Source organism: Chelonoidis abingdonii, chromosome 3 (assembly GCF_003597395.2).
Source record: "Chelonoidis abingdonii isolate Lonesome George chromosome 3, CheloAbing_2.0, whole genome shotgun sequence".
Classification (NCBI taxonomy): Eukaryota; Metazoa; Chordata; order Testudines; family Testudinidae; genus Chelonoidis; species Chelonoidis abingdonii.
Window position 1 is genome coordinate 169,527,668 of NC_133771.1, and position 24,351 is coordinate 169,552,018.

A 24,351-nucleotide genomic window follows, 5' to 3' on the forward strand; every position below is an offset into this window, starting at 1 on the left:
CTGATTCAGTGTGTGAAATAAAGAATATTGTACTTCTCTTGCGCTGAGAAAGAACTACATGGATGTGTGGATGGTAAGAAAGTAAATATAGCTACTGGTTTCTTGGTCTCATGGAACTGGCTCCATCAACATCAGTGTGCTGGTTTTAACCTATAAAACCTTAAGGTGGTCTGTCACCAATTACCTCACAGCTCCCTTCTCTCCTTGTGCAACAAGGAAGCAACTCAGATAATCAAAGGTGCTCAAGCTCGCACCTGCTGACAGAACTGTGAGAAGGCCGAAGGCAAGGCACATACAGTGAAGGATCCTCAATGGAATTTGCTTCCCTAGTGGTTTACCTGAGCTTAGACCTGTTGGGCCTTGCAGTGTGAGTAGGGTTGCCAGTTTTGGTTGGATATATTCCTGGAGGTTTCATCACAACAATCTGTAATTAAAGTCTAACCTCTAATTCCTGGAGACTCCAGAACAATCCTGGAGGGTGATTACAGGGCAAGCTGCTCTAAATCATGACACAGCATTGGCCCTTTTTGCGTTAAATGTCTTCCTAGTGGTCCCAATCCTGTGCAGGGCACTGTGAAATGCTTAAGCACTCTCAAATTCAGCTTATTTACCCATGCTGCCAGCATGAACAATGCCCAAATAAATTAGTTAGTCTCAAAGGTGTCACAAGGACTCCTCGTTTTTTTTTCTGAATTAGATATTTTCATTTTGGGAGACTAATCCTCTTCATTTCCTTGGGCCTTTGGCCCCTGCCCCTTTTCTCTCCCCCTCCCCAACCTGGCCCCACCTGGGGCAGTGGGGCTTGGGCTTTGGCACCAGCACCCAGGGCAGTTGGGCTCGGGCAGGCTCAGGCTTCGGTCCTCCCTCCTGGAGTTATGTAGTTATTTTTGTTGTCAGAAGGGGTTGCGGTGCAATGAAGTTTGAGAACCCTGGTCTATATATACTCTCATGGTAAATGACCTGATTTAAGAAAGAGAATTACTCCTAATTCGAGAAGATGGTAGGACAGGGAGCAATGGTTTGCAGCTGGGGGGGGATATATAGGTTTCAGCAAAAGGAAAGAAGATCTTGACAACAGCAGCAAAGTGGAGAGTGAAAGAAAAACCAAGGTTCCCTCGCAGAATTCATTGCAGTGAGGATTGGATAATAAGGAAGATAGCACAGAGATTAGTCAGTACAAAAGCCAGGTTGCACACTACACACCGTGTAGCTTTTTTTTTTGGTCCATTCTAGCAGCCATTCACAATCTGCATTTGCGAAGAATCATGGGTGATCTTGTTTTTCGCCTCTAGATGCTACTTTAGCAAGACTCCCATTGCATATGAAGTGCTGCATGGTGAATTAGAGTTCACCAGATCTGCTGCATAATTCAATTTTTTCTTTTTCAGTCACATTCAGTGGGGGGGTGGGGGAAAGAAAGCTCATAAATCAGGGTTCATGCCAAAGCAAAACTATCTGGGACAACAATAACTTCAAGTCAAATCAGAGATTGCTTACTACAGCTTTATTTAAGAAGGCCACTAACCACTGTGACATCTTCTCTTTTCCTGGCTGGCCCTCCCTTATCCAGTCCTAACATTTCCCAACCGGCTTGCCTGTTATATATGCCCAGAAGGGCTTTCCCCAGACGAGCCAATGAATCAAGGTTATTGCCCCAAACCTTCTCAAGAAGAGACTAATTCCCTGCTGTCCACCATTGACATGCTTCCACCAATGTTCCTGCCCAGCACAATGCAATAACCCTCCAGCAGGAAGGCTCTAATCCCTTCTGACAGCACCTGTGGCCAAGAAGATGGAGGCACAGTTGCCTTTGGAGAAGTAGCACCTTTAATCTGCCAACAGCCAGTGCTGCTGTGGCAGTGCATTAAACCATCATCCATCCCTAGGAGTTATGAGCATTATCTCTGCAGTGCTCCAGTTAGCCTCCTTTGGCCTAACAGCAAGGTCTCAGGAAATGTAGCTCAATCTAGATCCAACACATGGTGGAACACCAGGTTTGCCCTGAATTGCTATGTGTTCTTTTACATCAGTGCCTCAGGTAATATTGATTTTCTTTTTGATACTTCTCATAGATTCAAGTGTCACGATGAGATTGCAGCTCTGCACCATGTGAAAAGCTGTTAGCAGAAAGACAGTCAGGATTGCCACCTTTCACAGACTGTGCTGCTGGGAACAGGAGTTCTGTGATGCCTAGATAAAATGCTTCTGCCAAATAGCAGCTGTTCTGAACACTTCACCCTCTCTCATTCACCCCTCCTTGAGGTTTGCCACTGGCTCTACAGCTACTTCCAGATTAAGGCCAAGTTTTGAAGGCCAAGACTATAACAGGGTTCAAAAAAAGAACTAGTTAAGTCCATGGAGGATAAGTTCAGGGAGGATAGGTCCATCAATGGTTATTAACCAGGATGGTGTCCCTAGCCTCTGTGTGCCAAAAGCTGGGAATGGGTGACAGGATGGATCATTTGATGATTACCTGTTCTGTTCATTCCTTCTGGGGCACCTGGCATTGGCTGCTGTCGGAAGAGAGGATACTGGGCTAGATGGACCTTCAGCCTTAGAAAATAAGAACAATCATACTGGGTCAGACCAAACTATTCATTCTCAAATTCAAGGCTGTTTATGGCTACCTACATCTCATCACTTGTCACCCTGATTGACACAAATTCCATAGACTTTGATGCCTACCTGGTCTTTTATATGGATCCTCAAAATCTTCCACTCCCTTCCCCTACATTTGCAGTCACCACGCTGATCCCATATGCTATGCAACATCCCTCTCCTCAAAACTCCTGACAGACCCTCAAACAACTTCCCATATGTTGATACCACAATATAACATATTAACATACACCAGGTGTACCTGGCCCCATAATCTTAGTGATGTACTCCTCCCTTTCCGTTGCCAATTTATTTCACTTATGCTCAGTCTAGCATTGTAGAATAGGTTGTACTGAGAACACACTCAGCCAGGACTGTGAACTCCTCAAGGCAGATATTAAATCTTTACTCAAGACAGTATGCACAAAAACAACAACAATAAAATTAAACCTGGGCATACCATAGCAGTAACAAGTGACACATTGAGAGACTTCAGTATAAGAAGTCTAGGTTACCGTGTAGAAGAAGGGTTGCAAACCTGAAACAGGGAATTTTAAAAGGGATTAGGGACTGAAATTATTGCAGAGGCAAAACACTGGTCATATCAATCTCTGGCAACCCCACTGACCATTTAGGAGCACCAGTGACAGGGTTTGGGGAAGCAGTATCTGATAAGGCTGGAAGGCTAGATACAAAATGAGATCTCAAGGGTGGAGAAGTAGTAGAAAGTTTGGAAATCCCTTGGGGCTAAGAAAAAACAAAACCCATTCTAATCTCTTCTTGGTCCTTGCCAAGAAGCTGTAGGATTTCAATCTAAAAACATGTGTAACTCAGAAAAGATAAGCTATTGGAGGGCACCTTTCAGATGCACTCAGCCCCTGTAGTTGCTATTGGTGTCAACCGGAATTTTGGGTCCTAGGTAATTCCATATTTAGGTTACATGGATTTTCAGATATAATCAGTGGGGCAGAAAAGAGCCCTGAACATAACAATTCAGTTTATGGGCAAAGCACAGATGCAAAGAAATTGACAAACATTCTCATTTCATTATTTAAATTACTCATCAATCTTGCTAGAGAGGAAGTTTCTATTTCTCCAGCTTCCTGTTTAGTGTCCTTGAGAAAACAAATGACATCACGTTCACCCCCCCCCCAAAAAAACCCCCCACACGCCCGTAGTGGTTTACTTCCCATTTCCTTATACCTGATTATGTCTAGTACAGAGGTTCTCAAACTGTGGTGCACGGACAACTAGTGGTCCAGAAGCTCCATTCAGGTGGTCTGCAGACAGTTCCCTCTAAGATGCGTTCCTAGGCGGCTGCACGTGAGAGAATGAAAGACCACTCACCTAATTAGTGGAGCCACACAGGCATGGCTCCACTAATTAGGTGGCTGGACAAGATGCACATGTGAGGTGGTGGCCTTGGGGGCAATGGGGGGTAGGTGGGAGGGGGCACTGGGGTGAGAAGAGAAGGTGGGGGGAAATTGGGACATGCAGGGCTGCAGCAGCCAGAGAAAGAGGTAACTTTCCCCAGCTCCAGGGTTGCGGGCTGCTGGAGAGAGATGGCCCTCCTTCCCAGCCTCAGCTCTATGGCTGCTGTGGTGGGGGAGAGACCCCTTGCTCCTTCCCAGCCCCAACTCAGGAGAGAGGGCACATCCATTGCATCAGAAAGGTAAAGACAACTGATATTAAAATATGACTTACATGCTTTTATTTGTAGAACAAAAAAACATGAAGAAGTTGGGTTTTTGTGTATAGCGCTTTTATCCAAAGCACTTTACAATAGTTAGCTAACGGTACAAACAACATTTGGAAAGACCATGAAGTGGTTCACCAAGCCCCTCAGCAATTTTCAAGTGGTCAGTGGAAAAAAAAAGTTTGGTCTAGTACATTAGTTGGAAAGAGCCGACATCCCCAGCCTTCTTCATTCTGAAGCCTTTCGGCGTGGGGTTTATTATACCACCTTTTGAAAGTTTAGAAACGGAAATATGAGTTGAGGAGAAGCAAAATGCTGGATTCTGAAATGTTACTACTACCTACTTAGGAGGTGCAGCAAGGGGCTGCCTGGTAGTGCTGATACGGCCAGAGCGTCACAAGAGGCCAGTCTCAAAGAAGAAAGAGGAACTGTGCTACAAGCATAGGAACTGATGTTTCTAACCATTCAGGGGGAGAACAAGACAATGCCCCCTTCTTAGTTTTTTTTTTTTTTTAAATTGGATGCAAGTTCTTACAAAAGGGAGGAACACAGTATAGGGAGGGATGGGTGTCCAAACTCTCCCCACCACAATGCCCTCAATGGAGAACTTCAGCACGCTGATACCAGTCCAAAACTTTCCGCATAATAGGAAGCAAAAACGTTTACATGATAGCTCTAACCGAGGCAACTGTCCAGTGAGGACTATGTTGAAATGTCTCAAGATCATTGCTTTACCTAGACCCGAATTAGGATAGCAGGGAAATCTAAGGGCTCAATCTACTGTACTAAATACACTTCTCAATAACCACTACAGGACAGCACTGATTTGTTTTTCTATAACAGTTATAAGCAGTTAGGGCTACAACAGGAGTGAGGTAGGATTGGCTTTAGATCACTAAAAGACTGAGGACCATAAAATACTGTAGTGACTGGGTCAATCCGTCTGCTATAACCAAAAATACATGTCTTCATTGCAGTGTCCCTGGAGGGAAAGGGAATAAGAAGGAAAAACCAGCACAACCTCCCACAGCAGACGTGCTGAGGACTTAACAGACAAAAATATACATTTAGATCCCACGGGCATATTACGAGCTGGTGGAAATGGCTAAAACGCCATTGGCCTTTCAGGGCTGAATTTGAAATCCACTAACAGCAGGCTGAATTTGGGCCCACAGGTGTAGGTAGTGAAACCAATATATTTAACACCAAGTAGTGTGACATCCAGCAATAGGAACAATAGCAGAAATCCCCTTTTCATGCATCAGCTCAAAAATTGTGTTTGCTTTAGGTGGTATAAATAAATAGTCTATTTAGTAGCATGGTTATTAAAAACATAGGATATCAAAAACCTATTTAGGGCAAGCTGCATTCTCAAGTGACAGCTCCCTTATGTTGTCTATGACACAGATTCCCTCCCTCCCACCCTGCCACCTGAAGGAGATACTATTGACAGCATTCAGATAAAAAGTTATCGATATATTTGGATGTCATTAACTAAGCCGGGTGCTTTCCACTGAAAATAAATGGTTATTTGGTCCCTTCCCAAATGGTGTTTTCTTTCTTCTTGATTTTTGGATTTCAGGCTATGTTTACATATCATTTTGCCTTGCACTTGACCACAAACTGCACATAGATACCACTTGAATGGTTAGAACTAGACAGCATTTAAAGATACCAAGACAACAAGAAAAGTGTTTTTAAAAAGTTACTGGCAAACTACCACAATGGAATAACCCAACAGACCATATTTATCTGATAGTGTTACCGTATAGAGAGCCCCAGGGATTGAGTCAGGTGGCTGAGGGAAGGGAGGATTCACTTGAGCAAAGAGATCTCCTTCCAAAGTCACAGCTAGGGCACTGCTGGAAGGAAGCTCTGCAACAGCTTGGTCTGAGCATTAGAGATTTCCTACCAGCTCAGCACAGGAAGTTGTTCCTGTGGCTCACCTGAGGGACTTCCTGTTATGAAGCCAGAGGGTGGTAGGTTGAAATGCAATTTCTGGGAGTGATGTCATCTTGGACAGCACTCCATAGGCAATGATACTGGTGACCTGGTTACAACCTGCCCTGTTGTTGCAGCCCCTCTGCTGGAGTTCTGATCACAAGAAGAAGAAAAAAAAAAAAAAAAAGGGGAGTGGAATAATTTAAAAAGGAAAAAAAGTTTCCAGATTTCCTTTGTTTAAGTGAAGTATTTTCCCTTTCCACTTTATTTTAATACACAGACCTCGTGTCTAACAGATGGAGACTGTGCAGATGCACTTTTGGGAGTGCCCATAAAATATGTTGCTAAAATACAAATAGGAGAATTATTTTTTTTAAATACAGTAATGATTGCTGAAGCCTCTCTCTGGCAAAGGGATTTGCCCTTTGTTCTCCGGATAAAACTAGGGTAAAGGAACATTTAAAAACAAATACAAATACATTATCTGTAAAAGAATCTGTCTATGCTGTATTTATGTATACGTCAGGAACATGGATTGCCATAGTTGGGGAGCTGCAATAAGAAAAAACAAAACTAAGGCAATAAATACTCTTCATTTCTTAGCCCCCTTCTCCCCATTCCCTCTCTCAGATCCCACTACTCACCAAACAGCTCAGCTAATTGTCTCAATCCCAATTCTCACCCAGAGTTTCCTTAGTTGCCGCTCACTCAATTGAGACCGACAAGTCCCCTGGTTCTTCTGCACCTAGCACCTGGAAACAGATCATGAGAGTGGGCCAAGCCACTCAGATTGTTAGGATCATCAAGAGATAAGACTCCAGAGGATTAATTGGGAAGAAGAATGCGGGCAATGGGGTCTTGAAGAGGGAGAGGTTAAGAGGAGAACACACCAAGGAAGAGTTCATTAAGAGAAACTGTGGTAACTGCAATTAAGAGAGAAGAGTCTCATTTTTATATCCATACATTTATTTAGCATCATGTTTTCCTGGTCCTTATTAAGTTAGTAAAGCAATATTTACTTGTCTGAGGAAAAATGACTTCCTTTTTTGTAGTGACTTAAACAAGAAACTCATCCAGCGTTATGGAGAGAGAGTTCTGCACAGACATTGCTAACTGAGAAAGCACAACGCAGGCAGCACTGGTTTTTTCATATGCTCTTTCCACTATTTGAAATGATATGCAGCCACTTTCAAGATACATTCCACAGTATGAGGCAACAGCTTTCTTATTTTTTTCCATGGATACATATTTTTGTTTTATAGGCCAAGTTTTGCATAAAGCACTTTTAGTATTTTGTTCTGCATATATTATTAATAAATTATTTGATCCTTTCCCCCACAGTTGCATCTAGCACAGGGAAATAGTCTGTTGACACTATAAAAGGCCCTACTTTCGGCTGTCATGGACTAGAGAGTTATGCACTTCTGTCATCTGATGAAGCACCTGGAGTGTGGTTCTGTTTCTACTTAATTCATAAGCTGGCAGTGCTAGACATGCTTACCCAACAGTTTCAACACAGAGCACACCTTTGGTGAGAAGGTTTACATATAGCAGCCACTTGCAATAAAAATAAACTAGCACCCTGTCCAGTCAGTGATTTGTGTTAAAAATATTTTCTTTTTGCATGATTACTCCCATCTCCGTTATTCATATTGTCCAAGTGATTCAATATGCCTTATATGATGACAAGTCAGGAGTGCTTCTGTGCCAGAGAAATTCGTCCATCAGAAAACCTGAGCATGTTCATAGAACCATAGTTCCTTTCATCTCAAAAGATCTGCCCAATCTACAGGGGCAAAAAACGGATGAGATTTGATGTCTTCAACACCTGCAACTCCAGCACCAAGACGCTCCACAGGGTTAAACTGCAAAAGCTTAAAAACACACGAAACAATTCAGTTAGTAAAAGTGAGCACTGCTTCTTAGAGTTACAGCAAGATCTAAGAGTAAGGTACAGCCTATAACACCGAACATATATAAAGTTCAGTACAATGAAGACCCCCTTGCTGAACATGGAGATACAACCTGTTGAGACTAAAGATCTCAGCATGCAATGCTCTGGAACAGAGGTCAGCAACCTTTCAGAAGTGGTGTGCCGGCTATTCATTTATTCACTGTAATTTAAGGTTTTGGGTGCCAGTACCACATTTTAACATTTTTAGAAAGTCTCTTTCTGTAAGTCTATAATATATAACTAAACTATTGTTGTATGTAAAGTAAATAAACATTTAAAAAACCTTAAGATGCTTCATTTAAAATTAAATTAAAATGCAGAGCCCCCAGGACTGGCGGCCAGGCCCCGGGCATTGTGAGTGCCACTGAAAATCAGCTCGTGTGCTGCTTTCGGCACACGTGCCATAGGTTGCCTACCCCTGCTCTGCAACATTACACGCTGGGATTCCTAGCCCCCAGTGGCTAAGAGAATGGCATTGTAGAACTCTGTGTGTTGCATTTGGTCTACAGTCACCCTTTAGTCACCTCGGTATTAACCTAATGCCACAGACGATGGCAACATACAGGTTTCTTTAAGTTCCATGATTCTGTCTCTACTGCCCTGGAATACGGTACAGTTACAAACGGTATTATCTCCTGAAGAGTATTTCCACAAAATGATTGTAACCAATAAGGGAGTGTAAAGTGATGTAATTAAATCCAAATTTAAAATCGAGATATTGGAGAAAACTGGTGCAATAGTTTAATGGAAAACTGCTAAAACTAAACAGTTTCTTTGCTTGAGTTACAATCTCCAAACAAGACAGCATATTGAAAACAGGCTACAGCCATGTGGAAACGAAAGCATAATATTTATCCCTACTGAGTTTAACGGAGGGAAGGGATAGCTCAGTGGTTTGAGCATTGGCCTGCTAAACCCAGGGTAGTGAGTTCAATCCTTGAGGGATCCATTTAGGGATCTGGGGCAAAATCAACACTTGGTCCTGCTATTGAAGGCAGGGGGCTGGACTCAACCTTTCAGGGTACCTTCCAGTTTTGTGAGATAGGCATATTATATTATTAGAGAATGGTAACTTTAAAGGGAATGTTAAGACACTACTTCAAATAGTCTGATAAAGAGCCATGAAAATAGTTTGTAGACAGCAGATTGTTTTTATGTTACAAATACACAGTTCAAGGGCACATTTAGGTTTTGCCTTTCTTCAGAATGTTTCAGAATATAAATTAATCACACTTGCCATGGAGTACTGTGAATTCTAATCTCAATGCATTCAAATGCCTACACCTGAGAATCAAAATGAGCATAAACCCTTATGCATATTAGTTTGTACATTTTAAGTTGGTTCTGCCATTTAAAATAATCTAACTTCATTCCCGAAACACACCTCGGGAAGCAAACTGCATTACTGTGAGAATTTACACAAGCCAGCAGACAAGCAGATGCAGTCACTGTCACGCTGCCTTCCCCTGAAACGTAACAAGTGACAGCAGGTGGGAAAGTAAGCACAATGAATTTTATGTTCTGAAGTTCTGTATTACAAAACAAAAACATTATTCTTGGAAAATAAATGCATCATAAGTTATACCAGATATCTTTTTTCCTTAAAAAATGTGTGCAAATGTTATTGGCCAGTAAAACCTGGAAGAATCTAAAGAAAAATCTTGAGGACAAAATACCAATTAAATATAAACTAAGAACCTTAGCTTATTCGTTTAACAAAACAAAAACAAAAATAGAAAAAAAAATCTGTTTTCTCCTAAGGACATGGTGTTGTCTAGATGAAGAAGGCAGTGAAGTCATCAGCACTGGAAACTGTATGCCATAAGACAAAACTTGGTATGATTTTCCATGTAGCTGCACACTGATCCCTGCAAGCTATTTTGTGATGTCCTGACCTGCGTAACCTGTTTGCGGGTGGAAGAGGAAAGCCACAATGACAAATTGCTAACCATGCCAAGAGACCCTTCCTTTTCCTGACAAGGCTTCCTCAACAATGAATGGTAGTTTCCTTGGATAGTCATACAACAGGGGTTTGATTTACTAGCCTATGGAGCTGAACCTCCATCCTATAAGTCACCAGACTGCACATGAGGACTTAACCTGAGCTACGACCCCAACAGATATGATCTTGTTATCAGTTTGAAGTTGCCAGAAAGTGAAGACTATACTATGTATCTGTGTGTCACTTCAAACTGTAAATGGTAGACACTCCTCTGCTTGTATATTTACAAGTGGACCAGCCAAAAACACAAGTAAATTTACAACAGAGACCAATCTGTCAGAGAGAAGTGGACTACAAGACCTAATAAGTCTCCAGCTCTATAAGCATATGTGAGATATTTCATTCACTGTGCACTGTTTATTTCTCACACTCCTTAGTAACATGACACCTGTGCGTGCTAGGGGCTGGCACTGGAATTGGTGCTGTATTACAATATGACTGACAGACGGTAAATCATTGGCTTGAGAGAAAGATACAGAAGTCAGTATGCCATTGGTTCCTTTAGACGGTCAAGCTTTAGGTCTCTTTCCTTGGGTTTCAACTGTGTTCAAATCAAGACTGAGTTCCTAAGTGATGTCATCATTTGTGTAGCCTCTAAGCCAGATGCTCTTCATTCAAAGTCCAAACCACAAAACCACCATATATCATTTACCCTGTTCAAATGGAGTCAGTCATACCTATAGTAGGGTTCCTATGTTATGTTTGAAATTAATGAACATGTAAGGAGGAGAGAAAGGAGAAGTACATTCATTGCAATTCCATGCTGTTCATGCATAAGCTTATTTCAGCATCTTGTGTTATCAGTCATGATCACCTAACATGGAGAGCTAGAAAACAGTAAGTCTTGTTCTTCCCCTCAATGTTTAAAAAATCTTTAATACAAGGTACAATCGACCTGAAAGGCTGGGTATCTTCCTTCAAGCCAGCACCCCTTTGATTCAATCCTCTAATAGACAATGTATTAAACATTATATTTCTGTTGCAAAAGCCAGATTATTCACACTTTAAATTACACTTGTCTTCCATCCTTAAGGGATGCCTTGAAGTTCTCTTCCTCATGGAGGGTAGTAATACATTTTCAATTATAGCAACGTCATAGGTATGGTTAACATAACAGTAAATTATGGATTATTTCGTGTCTGAAGGTAGCATGCTATATTGGCATTGGTATTTTTGGATTGAATTAAAACGTTCATGGAAATACTTTGGATGGATTTAGGACAAAACTCCTAAAATGGTTGTATACCACAGGAGGATTTTCAAAAGCACTCAGCATTGGCTTAACTTTTCTTCCTTTGAATTCACTGTTAAACTCTTAGTCCTCTACTTAGAAGTCTGGCATCAGAAGTCAGAATTTCCAGATGTAACAATATATTCATGCAAAATTCATAAGCAATGACAGGAGGGCTGCCTACAACCCTGCAATCAGCTTTCCATAGTTAGGTTATTTCACTGCTATAGCACAGTTAGAAACGTTTGTACATATATGTATGCTTACATATGTAAAATACATTTCCTGTTAAATTACCTGCTGAATGAGTGATCTGGCCTCTTTGGATACATGATCTGGCATGTTCAAAGAAGTGTGAGTGTTTATTCCTGCTGGATGACACTCGGCTAGAGTCTGAAACAATCGATCAGGAACACTTCTTAATCAACGTAATACAAAGATAGCATAGGTGCACACTGATGCAAACACTGTACTTAGAGCAATCCTCAGATTAATAAAAAGCAAACATCACAAGACTATATTAAGGTACTTGAAGTTCTCCTGGAACTATATTTTTATACAATTTATACTTTAAAACTTCCTCCTCTTCCCCCAGATTTCATCTTTTTCCTGCTTCTGGTCAATTGGATTTTTGAATTTTGTTCAAAATGGAACTGCTATAACTGTCCAAGTCCCCCAACAAATTTGATTTGGTCAGATACCCATTTTTTAGAATACTGAGTAGTTTTCCCAGTAAAGTAGTAATGTCTTTTTCTACCATCTGCTTCTGTATGGGCTAACTACATATCATCACTTAAGCACATTAACCTCATACATTATACTCTAAAATCATTGATCCTAGTATATGTGTGCACAAGAACATATGTAGGAGAGATGTAAAACGGGGCCATGTGAGAACAAGCAGTAAGGAGGGAGGAGGTGAAATCCATTTTACTGACTGGGTGGTCAATCTATATAGAAATTGATTAAATATCAACATTTCACTGCAGACCCAGCTCAAACCTGAATTAATGTTAGTACCACATATGTAGCCCTATACTGCTCCCTGGACTGACATCCAATAGCTTCAGCACTAACATTTGTATTAGCGTACAAATGCTGGACACGTGCATTGAAAAAAGTAGAGAAGGAATATTAGATAAAGAATAATTGTGGCTTTTTTAAAATTGCAATATGGTAAATACAACTTTACCAAGTTTTTGTGCTGAAACTTGAAGAAGTCAGTCTCTGAAAAACCTGTATTGTTCTTCTGATCCTGTGCAAGCCAAGTAAGTCTATGCAGCTCAGGTCTGAAGAACATGGCTGAGAGGGAGATAGTAATAAAAGCATGCTCAGGCACACTTGCTTCTGGAAGGATGGTGCTTCCATGTTGATTTTACTGAATACCTGTACCATTGCCTACCTTTCCAGTGAGGAGTTCGAAGAGAATGGCACCTAGACTCCACCAATCACAAGCTTCTGTCTCTTCTAGAATAGCTCCAATCTCTGAACACAAGATATTTAGATAAAGATTTTAAAAGTCAGTTTCACCTTCAAAATTAATATTGATTTACAAGGTGACTATTTAATGCTGATTGCACATACACGAAGTACTACAGAGCTTTCATTATGCCTGCATGCTACTGAGCCCTTAGGCACCTATCACAGGCTGCATTTTTCAATGTAGCTACACAATACACTCAATTTATTATTTCCTCATTACTTGCACAGTATGGACTGTTTCAATACCAGTAGGCACATGGGCAAGGATTCCTCTCCACTGGACTGCAATGTTTCCTTGTACAACAAAATTTGTTTAGTGAATTTAGGGCTAGTGAAAGGGGACAGATTAAACATTTTTAAGACAGAAATCCATTTCTCCATAAAAAAGGTACAGTTCATCAAGGGTGGCTCTAGGGGCATGTGACCCAGGCAATCACCTTAGGTGCTGGGCTTGGGGCGTGTGTGTGTGTGGCACTGAATTGTTCTTTATTGGCTTACATATGGCACGAATAAATATTGATTTACAGATCCTAGCATGCAAATTTATCATCTTACATGACAGGGATAAATCATGCATGCAAATCATGCAATCAATCATGAAATAAGCTACAAATTCAGTAAAAAATATGGTATTCAAAAGTTTAACAAAAACTTTGGATGGCTGGACACCAGAGATCCTCCTTGCCTGGGGCACCATTTGGTCTAGGGCAGGGGTGGGCAAACTACAGCCCATGGGCTGGATCCGGCCCTTCAGGGCTTTGGATACAGCCTGCGGGATTGTCACCCTGAGAACTATGGCCAATGGGAGCTTCTGGGACTTCTGGGGAGGTACCCACCAGCAAGGGCAGTGTCCTCAGCCCTCTGCCCCCCTTCTCTTAGAGGCCACAGGGACGTGGTGCCGGCCGCTTCCCAGAGTGGAACGGTGCAGCACCAGGACTCCTCCTGCACCCCAACTCCCTGCCCTGAGCCCTCTGATGCACCTTGCACCCTTCCCGCACCCCAACCCCCTGCCCTGAGCCCCCTCGTATACCCCACTCCCTCCTGTACCACTGCCCTGAAGCCCCTCCCGCACTCTGCACCCCTCCTTCACCCCAACCCCCTTCCCTGAGCCCCCTCATACACCCTGCACCCCTCCTATGCCCCAACCCCTTGCCCTGAGCCCCTTCCTGCACACCGCACCCCATCCTGCACCCCACCTTCCCTCCTGCACCCCAACCCCCTGCCCCAGCCCTGCATTCATGGCCCTGCATGCAATTTTCCTACCCAGATGTGGCCCTCGGGCCAAAAAGTTTGCCCACCCTGGTCTAGGGCCAACCCTGCAGTCCATGCATGACAGTACCACTGCAAGTATCAGAGGGGTAGCCGTGTTAGTCTGGATCTGTAAAAGCAGCAAAGAATCCTGTGGCACCTTATAGACTAACAGACGTATTGGAGCATGAACTTTCGTGGGTGAGGAGGACACTAGTCCACTGGAAACTGGACTGAGACCATAAACTCATTTCATGGAATCATTGAAACACAGGGCTAGAAGGAACCTCAAGAGGTCTTCCAGTCCAGCCCACTGTGCTCATGCAGGATTTCACAGACGCTATTCAACAGCCATCAGAATTTAGTAACTGAAAGTTGCTACCAACTGGACTGGATTCAAATCATCTACCTACCTACATAGTAAAAGCATCCACCTAATACGCAGCAGCCATCCAGACTACTTCATTATTCTCTATGCTCAGGACACAGCAGACGCCAAAGAGCAGTGTGGCCTGTGTACACTCACATCATATGCAGTTGCACACCCATGGTTGTAGCAAAAAGAAAGCACCTGGCCTTGACTGAAAGTCATGTCAAAAAAAAAGAACAAAAAAAACCCAACAACAAAAAACCAAGCTGTCTGCTGTAAAACAGAGGGCATAATAGACTGCAGTGAAGAGGAAATCTTAATTTTGACTGTCAAAAATGCAATAGCTGCACTAAAATTGCTTTAGTGTCAAAATCCACCCCAGATTCCAAGCAGAGAGCATTGATTAGTATACAGTCACATCGCAGTTGCTATGAAACACATTATGCCAGTTTAGAAAAAACTATTGTGTATCCTTTTATGCAGATTAAAATGAAGGTGGCAGAAGAGGAACTACAGATGCATCAGATTCCTGTAGCAAGGGAGAGCAGAACACTGACTACAGCTCTCCCCCGACACAAAGAAACACTGAGAGCCCAATCTTGCAAGTTGTGGAGTGACGAGCACTCCCACTCCCATTAGCTGCAATGCAACCTGAAGATGCTCAGCCCTTGCAGGACTGTCCCTTAATACAGCTCCTTTTTTTACACTCTCCAGCATCACACACATGGGGCAGTATTTCTTTAACTAACACTATCTACATTAGAAAGTTTACTAGGATAGGTTCAAGCAATAGAATCCTTGGTAGTAACAGACACTGATGGGTTATTTGCAGACTCAAGCCCATAGTACCTTCTACCAGAGAATCTCAAAGCTACTTACAAGAGGTTGTTATGTATTAATTCACTCATTTTGCAGAAGGTCAAGCTGAAACAGAGATTGATTAAGTGGCAAAGTGAGGACAAGAACCCAGTTCTTCTGACTCCAGGGCCTGAAGTCTAACCATTAGAAAACTGTCAAATCATAAATGGAGAGTTGTATCATTTCCCGTCTCTTACCTATGTGAACCACAACATTCAGACACCAAATCCTCCTGTCACTTTCATCCCCAAATACCATTAAAAAGATACAATTAGGATAAACAGAAACAGCCACAAAATACAAGGTTCAGCTTGCACTGAGGGTTCTGGCAAGATTGTTCACGTGGTTTATACAGTCTAAATGATTAGTCACCAAAACCAAAATAAAATGTTAAGTGTAAAAGCCACCTAGGTAAAGCATCCATGTGTACTAATCAAAATTGAAATTAGCTTTACTTTCTTTCATTCCACCACCACCCAATCCCTCCTTTGCCTTCCTACCCCTCACCCGTCTTCACTTTCAAAATCAAAGTAAGATGTTTTTCTTAAGAAGTCATTGAAAATGCTACATATAAACATATGCTGTTTACATTCTGTTACTTTGAGCAGGTCACATTACTTTTGATTCAATACAGTGATAGTAATAAGTTCAGAATATCATATCAATATTACTGCATTTCACGGGAAAATTTAGAAATAAGTTATGAAGCACTTACACAGAAGCCAGCTAATGTAATACCACACAGTGCATATGCTTTTCAAAGCTTTAATATCGCAATAAATGCCACAATATCTGCCCTCACTCAGAAAACATTTTCATCTCTATCCATCAGCAAAGTAATTTAGACAATAAATAGTAGTACCCATAAGCCTAAGTGAATAACTTGGGCACATTCGTGCCTGTCCTTTATCAACCTTTAAATTGAGGACCCTATTCACATTCGGACATAGACACAGGTGCCAGTGCTTCCTAGGATTAACAGTACACAAGATCACAAGATCCTTTCAACTGGAAAAGATGATAGGGTGAACAAGTCAGTAGTTCATCCAACCTTAACATAACTTGACTAAAGAGAAAGAGCTGCTTTCTTTTCCCCAGAAATCATATCCACAGGACAGCCAGAATCAGGTAATGCAGCACAACAGTGCTAAATTCCTGCACAGAAATACTTTACCTGCAACACCTATTGCTAACTGAAGACAAGCTTTGCGAAATGCTAACCACTTTCACTCAGACAGATGGTGCAGATAAACAGCTTCTGTGAGGAGGCTCGATGCTATTCTTCTGATATAGCGGCTGGTCTTGAGTGAAAGGTCTTCTTTGCTGCCTACCTCCCCCCAATAGTCATCTGAACATTTATATTATACATAGTGGTACCTTCCTTCCTGATATGCAGCTGATAGAGTTGTTTGTTAATTTTCAATTTATTTTACAAACAGCAAGCCAGTTCTAGAGTAGAAAGGGGAGCCCAGACTAATCTATTTTGGAAACAAATCTTTTACACAGTTATTAATATTGTAACCAAGACGCATTTTGCCTGTTGTCCTTTATAAAATGCATACAATAATGGTACAATACTTACATTGAAATACCACTGTTCATGCTAAAAGATCTCAAAAAGTTTTATATAAAAAGGCACAGGACATTTTTTTCCTCCCAAATGCACCTGATCTGGGGCTGACCACAAGATCTGTTGAGCAGTGCAGTGCTAGATTTTTGGAATGAAAGATACCAGGTTTAGAAGCAGTCTAGTGGATTTGCAGTCACTATGCAATTTAAGCCCTGTCTTTCAGTTCCCCTGGAACAAAATTCAGTCAAGTTTTCCAGGAAAAACTAATTCCCAAAACAGACATTTGAATTAGTTCAGACATAAGTCCTGAAGTTAATACACATGAAAATAAGTTGATTTCTGAAAGTAAGTAGAGGTATTGCTTAACCTAATATTTAGAAGCTCGAGAGTTTTGTACTGAGTGGTTTCTCCCAAGCTTTAAAAAAAAAAAAGAAAGAAAGATACCATTTGTAACATCTAGCATAGTTTTTCCATTGGTCAGAACCCCAAACTCCAGTCTGAATTACCATCAGGTGCCACTGTGGTACTCAGCCAAAACCATTAAGGAAGACTGATTGGGGAGAAGTGGGGGACCAACAAGCATAATCCTCTGAAAATTATAGACATGGTGTTTACCATTCTCTGCTGCCATGTATAGCCCAGAAAATCTATTTGCCTAATTTTTCCTAATTTAAAAGCTTTGCATTTTAGTTTAATATTATAAATGTAAAGAAACATTTGCAAAGAACCAAATAAAACGAACCAAAGCCAATTTACTCCACACAGATTGGGTCAGCCAAGATCTCGTAAGATACAGGAACTAAACACCACATCACATAAGTGATTTGGTCATAATGCTCTGCTAAAGTCCTTGCAATTTATAAAACACAGACCATTGATAGTTACATATCAAAGGTATATCATGGTCTTTAAACATTAAAATAGCGAGGCAAGTCAAACGAACATCTAACAAGATTAATTTGGGTATAAAAATAGGAACCTACATATTTAGATATTTAAAAGTATACAGGTATCTGTGTTCCTCTTTAGAAGGAATTTCCTCATTCACTTAAGGAAGAAGGTTAATTGTAATAGAGGGGATTATGTTTTTTCTTCCTGTTAGCAACTCAAAATGGAATTAAAACTTCCTCTAAAAGTCAAGTGATATAGGAGACCAAGACTTTTTACCATTGTATTATCAAAAAGAAGGTAAACCTCACACCCAACATGATCTTTACCCCTTCAGCTACTTCCACTTACATTACAAAGCAATCTTCTTTATTAATTTCAAGTCTTATGCCCAACCTAATACAAATGTCTCCTTTGGGAATTACATTTCTCCTGGAACTATTAACTGGATTTTGTTGCAGGCAAATTAAAAGAATTGTAAAGCAAATGACTGATTTTCACAAGTCAAACAGCATTCTAAATGTCTCGCTGCTTAAAGTTTTGCGTCCTGAAAGAGTGCAATCCAAGAACATAAGTTGTCTGAAAAGAGCTACTTTAAAATATGACTTAAGGACAAGTTATTTCTGGAAAATGTTTAATAATCTCTCCAAACCCACTCCTTTCAACAATTCCTCTCCCCTGTGTGCATGGGATTTTGTGATTTTGGAGTTGAACTGTTTTCTTTCTGGAACTTTGGTGTCTTTAAGAACAGTATTTTATTTCCCACTTCACAATAAATCAATATCTTCTCTGACATTCCAGAACTACCTTTGTATTCAGTTGGTCTAAATTATTTTAAAGTAACTTCACCAATCTTGTTTCTTAAAATCAATGTTTCTTACATTCAAGTTAGTCTTCACTGCTCAGAATGTCTTTATCCTCCATTTCTACTTTCTCCTTCACATTTAGGATCACAACAGTATATAAAAGTTCACAGAGCAAGTCAATGGCAAAGTCAGAAATAGAATCCATGGAGTTTAGTCTCTCACAATAACCATTAGACCAACCTCCCTTTGATTTCTAGGGGTCAATGATATTTTAATTTCCTTTCTGAAACAATTTACTCCAAATGAAATTGCTACAATACAGAACAGTAGTATTTAATGAATATCAGCAACCTCACATTGAAAGTTATATACACAAGGTTTCAGGTAATTGGACAAGTGGGGCGGGATATATTTGTCCAGCAAATAAACATCATGCCATAAAGACCAACGTTGCTGATATTTTTTACTTTTTTTAATATTGTGTTCTCCCAACCATCAGCCGCATGTTTCTTCCTTATGGGAAACTGTCTAACAGCAAAAGTGAAGCTGCCATTTCACATCTGGGAGCATGTCAACTTGTGGTGTGAAGCAATTTGTGCTTTATTGGACTAAAATTTTTACGTACAAAACTTTTATGTTGGTAGGCTTTGTTCAGATCAAACCAAATATACTGATATACTTGTGTGCATCCATATTCAGAGAATATAGCATGCACATGAGGTCTAGATTACAAGTGGCTTGTGAAGTCATCAAAAACTTGAGGGTATGTGACTGGGACTGTCTATTTCCTTCACATATGCTACTGTATTGTAGCAAGAGAAATTGATGAGATTTTCAAGCCAGCAAGGAGATCTAACTACATAATTCCCAACTATGTGTCGGTCTTTCTACACGCTCAGCTTGCTCAAGATTCACTGTTAGGAAAAAAAAAAGTGCAGGTGGGAGAAACGGGCCTTCATAACTCGTCTGTTCTCTCATTACCATTGCATTATTAGAGGGCTAGATTTCACAGCTGTGATATACCAATGAAAAAATTGCCATCCTTGTATGGTGGGGTTATCATAAGCATACTTCCCAATTCTGAACCTTAGAGTCCAAAAAGTGGGTGCCTGCATGAAACCTCCAAGCTTAATTACCAGCTTAGATCTCATATCGCTGCCACCAGACAGGAATCTTCCTTCGCTTATTTCCATTCCGGCCCTGGGTAAACCTAGAGATTTTCCCTGCTCAATCCCTTGAAATCAACAGAGAGGCATTTCCTTCCCCCCCTCCTGTCTTTTCCCCCCTTCCAAATCTGTTCCCTGAGAGACCGGTACCTGGCCACAGAGATTCCTAATCCCCCTTGCCATAACTAGAAAAAAAGAAAAGTCAATCAATTTAAAAAAAAAGAAGTATAATATAAAAAGAAAAGAAAAGACAATAAAAATTAATCTTGTATCAAACGTGAAACCAATACAGGGTCAATTGCTTAAAAGAAAAAATATGAACAGCGTATTCAAAAAGAAATACAATTTAAACATTCCAGCAACTACACACACGTAAAATAACAAAACAAAACATATAAAAGCCTATTGTTTTGCTACCTTTGTACTTAAAACCAGGGTAAACAGAAGTTTAGAAAGCGAAGATAGATCCTCTCATATCTCCCGCTCAGAAGCAACAGAAAAAAAACCCAAAGACCCAAGACACAACTGACACCCTACAAATTCCCTCCCTTGAGCTTTGAAAAATCCGGTTTCCTGATTGGTCCTCTTGTCAGGTGTTTGGTTCCCTTTGTTAACTCTTTACAGGTAAAAGAAACATTAACCCTTAGCTATCTGTTTATGACAGGGGTGATATCTAAGGTGAATCGTAAATTTACATACTGCAATCCTGTTGCGAAAAAGTAGTATTGGATTTTCTTATTTCTTCAGAAAAACCCATCGCATTTCAGTCTACAATGATGCAGCCGTCAAATCTAGCCCTCTGGACTAGATAGGATTTTTCCCTTCTAACTAGCAGGGGGATTTGGATGTTTGATGTATACAGTATGGCAGGGTGGATATAAAAAAATAAATAAATCAATTATTTATTTTTTTATTTAAATTAGATTTTTATTTTGTTCTTTACGTTATAATAATAAGCTTTTCTTTTTAAAAATAAATCTGTTTCAAAAATAATCTGAAATCATTATAAAATATGGTAAGGCCTAAATCTCTGAAAACATTAAAATAAAAAGATAAATATGCTGAATCCAGGAGACTATCAAAAACTTTGAATTACAGTTTATAAAGAAAGAATCAAAGAAGGAGGGGAAAAAATCTGAACTTCTGAGGTCAAGCTTTATAAGTATGGCACAACAGGTCATGTACTGTATTAAGGGCTTGATCCTGTGGGGGGTCCCAGAGGCTGTGCTATGGTGCAAGAGACTGTCAAAGTCATCACAATCACGGGGGCCTGGCCTCTGACTCCAGGAAACATCATCATATATGACATGACTAGATAGCAAAAAGATGTACCAAATCTAGTGTAAAGGCTCTACTTAGTTGTAAATTAACATGTTTTAATGGTTGTATCAACCAGTAAGAATGCACCTTTCTTTAGAAAATAAATGAAGTTCAAATAGAAAAGTTGATTAAAATAGATGATTTAAATCAAGGCTTTAAATCATGATTTATATCGCCTTGATTTAAAATAAATCAATTCATCCTGCAGTATGAGGGGGTGGGGTACAAGAAGCACATTCACATTTGTTAAAGCAGTAGATTTTTTCTGCTGCACTTTGCTTTAGAATTCAGAGATACAAAATATACCAAAATGACTTGTTTTTGCTTTATCAACAAAACCTAATCTTGATCAGGTCTGGCTCCAGATGCTCCTGATATGGCTGCAGCTGCAGCCTTTCGTGTTTTGGCTTTTTTCACAGATATAAACAAACAATGGCAAGGGCCTTTAAAAAGTTCCAGTTTTAGTTTTATAAACTTGTGGTTATCTATGTCCTACCAAGAGTGTAATATGATTACTGCATTATTTAAATGGCAATGACTCTTCAAATCTAAGATCACCAAGTGGGCAAAAACTGTACTTAAATAACAGAAGGTGATCATTTGCATTTCAAAATTGTATCTATCTTGCTTTCCCCTCACTTTGACCAAAACATGTTGATTCACAGGGGTGTGTGTGTGTGCGTGTGTGTGTTTCTTTTTCAAACTTATTTATAGAGCAGAATAATGGCCCCCCTGCTAGCTTGGCATTTGCTCAAGTTTCTGTCCTTGTAAATTGAATCTGTTACTGGAATTTTTTCCCCCTCAAAATACCAAGGCACATTAACCAAGAGATAAAAAAGTTACACTGCTATATTATAAAGCATGGGGCCGAGGGGGGTAGGGGAGATAATAGGTTGTGTGGGGGGAGTTGGGTTTTTTTTTTTCTTTTTTGTGGACAAATATGTGATAAGAGTTCTCAGGGGGCACTGAGAGCAAAGGGCTGTTTAAACAGAAGTGAATTACTCTTAATGGTGCTGAGTTTATGAGGAATTAATTATTAAATGAGTTATCGTCATTTCCCTTATAGTTCAAAGAGAGAAAATCTGACTTATCATGGGCGGACAGCAAAGATTGGGTTGGCTATTAATCAAAGTATAATATAGGCACTACTTTTAAGTATCTGCAGATTGCTTTGTTATTGCATTATTTATTTCAGTCTGAACTTTATTAAAGTAGATCTACCCAAGGAGCTAAGGGACTTTTGGCTTTTAACCATGTATACCATGGGAGAACGCACTATAACTCACAAAGCTTGACAGGACAGTTCTTGTTGCGCAAATAATTACAACAAAGCTCTTCTTCACTCTTCTTCACTCTGTAGATCTTATCAAAAGTAAGGCAAGGGAGGGTACCAGCCAGTCAACAGCATAAATCCATTAATGGCACAATGCCACCTGGTGGTCAACTGTGAGAAATGTACCTTCTAAAATATTTTTCTCTTCTGAAAGAGGCTTTTAATATATGCAAGATATAAAATTATATTGCTATTTTACATAAAGTTGACTATGTTGTCACAAGGATATCTTGTGGAACTTTTTAAATCTTTGTTTTTCCATTTTATTGCTGCTTTACCATTAGTAAGAAGCTCTTTCCTTTTATTTTTATCTATCTATCTATCTAAACAAATGACAGGCAAACAATATATTTTATACATACACAGTCACATTTCATCTCATCTTTTGATGGGTTTTAGTGAGAGATGACAATTGCTTGTTTTTCATACTCTAAAGGCTATGATGGCTGTTTCTATAATAGTGTTGGTATTTTATTTAAAAAATAGATACTGTTCTATACTCTGGTGTTCAATACCAAGTTTTTAGAGTGATTTCTTAGGCCCTGATCCTGCGACCACTGCCCCCATAATAAGTCTCATTGAAAAGAGAACTTTAATACTAAAATGCCATTCCAGTGGGTAGATTCTGGTATGCTCATACATCGGTAAAGAAAGAGCTTCTTACAATCTAATTCTTCCTTCAGATACTACAGTGATGGATACACTGGACACTACATAAAAAGTTAAGCTTAAAAAGAGACCATGCCTGGAAATCAAGCCAATCAAAAAAATCTTTTTAGCTTTCTCACAACCTGCATAACAATACAATTCAATTTGCTATGTCTTCTTTTTAAATATTACTCTCCTTCTCCCCCATGCCATTGAAGAAGAAAGCCAGGAACCAGCTAGGCCCATTACTCAATGAGTGGGGAAAAACAATAACAGAAAATGTGGAAATGGCAGAAGTGCTAAATGACCTTTTTGTTTCAGTTTTCACCAAAAAGGTTAGTAGCGATTGGACATTTAACATAGCGAATGCTGGTGAAAACGAGGTAGGATCAGAGGCTAAAATAGGAAAGAACAAGTTAAAAATTACTTAGAAAAGTTAGATGTCTTCAAGTCATCAGGGTCTGATGAAATACATCCTAGAATACTCAAGGAGCTGACTGAGGCGATATCTGAGCCATTAGCAATTATCTTCGAAAAGTCATGGAAGATGGGAGAGATTATGGAGGACAAGAAAAGGGCAAATATAGTGCCCATCTATAAAAAGGGGCATAACGACAACCTGTGGAATTACAGACCAGTCATCTTAACTTCAGTACCCAGAAAGATAATGGAGCAAATAATGAAGCAATCAATTTGCAAACACCTAGAAGATAATAAGATGGTAAGTAACAGTCAACATGGATTTGTCAAGAACAAATCCTGTCAAACCAAACTAATAGCTTTCTTTGACAGGGTAACAAGCCTTGTGGATGCGGAGAGGGAGAGAGCAGTAGATGTGGTATATTTTAACTTCAGTAAAGCTTTTGTTACTGTCTCGCATGACCATCTCATAAACAAAGTACAGAAATACAACCTCGATGGAGCTACTATAAAATGGGTGCATAACTAGTTGGAAAACCATTCCTAGAGAGTATCAGAGGGGTAGCCATGTTAGTCTGGATCTGTAAAAGCAGCAGAGAATCCTGTGGCACCTTATAGACTAACCCACGAAACCTAGATGGCACTACTATAAAATGGGTGCATAACTAGTTGGAAAACCATTCTTAGAGAGTATCAGAGGGGTAGCTGTGTTAGTCTGGATCTGTAAAAGCAGCAGAGAATCCTGTGGCACCTTATAGACTAACAGACGTTTTGGAGCATGAGCTTTCGTGGGTGAATACCCACTTCGTCAGATGCATGT

At 40.2% G+C, this 24,351-nt stretch overlaps 1 protein-coding gene across 3 annotated transcripts in view; it reads right to left on the minus strand.

Annotated features, from left to right (window-relative positions):
• Positions 1-7,183: 7,183 nt before the first annotated feature.
• Positions 7,184-24,351, minus strand: part of RPS6KC1 (ribosomal protein S6 kinase C1) — a 134,635-nt gene continuing 117,467 nt past the window's right edge. For 2 of the 3 annotated variants that reach the window (XM_032771241.2, XM_075064327.1), the window contains 3 exons: positions 12,825-12,907; positions 11,720-11,815; positions 7,184-8,109 (listed from right to left, as the gene is read on the minus strand). In XM_032771241.2, coding sequence (XP_032627132.1) covers positions 7,999-8,109; positions 11,720-11,815; positions 12,825-12,907 — 290 coding nt within the window. In that variant the 3' untranslated portion in view covers positions 7,184-7,998. The remainder of the gene's footprint in view (positions 8,110-11,719; positions 11,816-12,824; positions 12,908-24,351) is intronic. The other variant, XM_032771244.2, reaches the window with a different exon arrangement.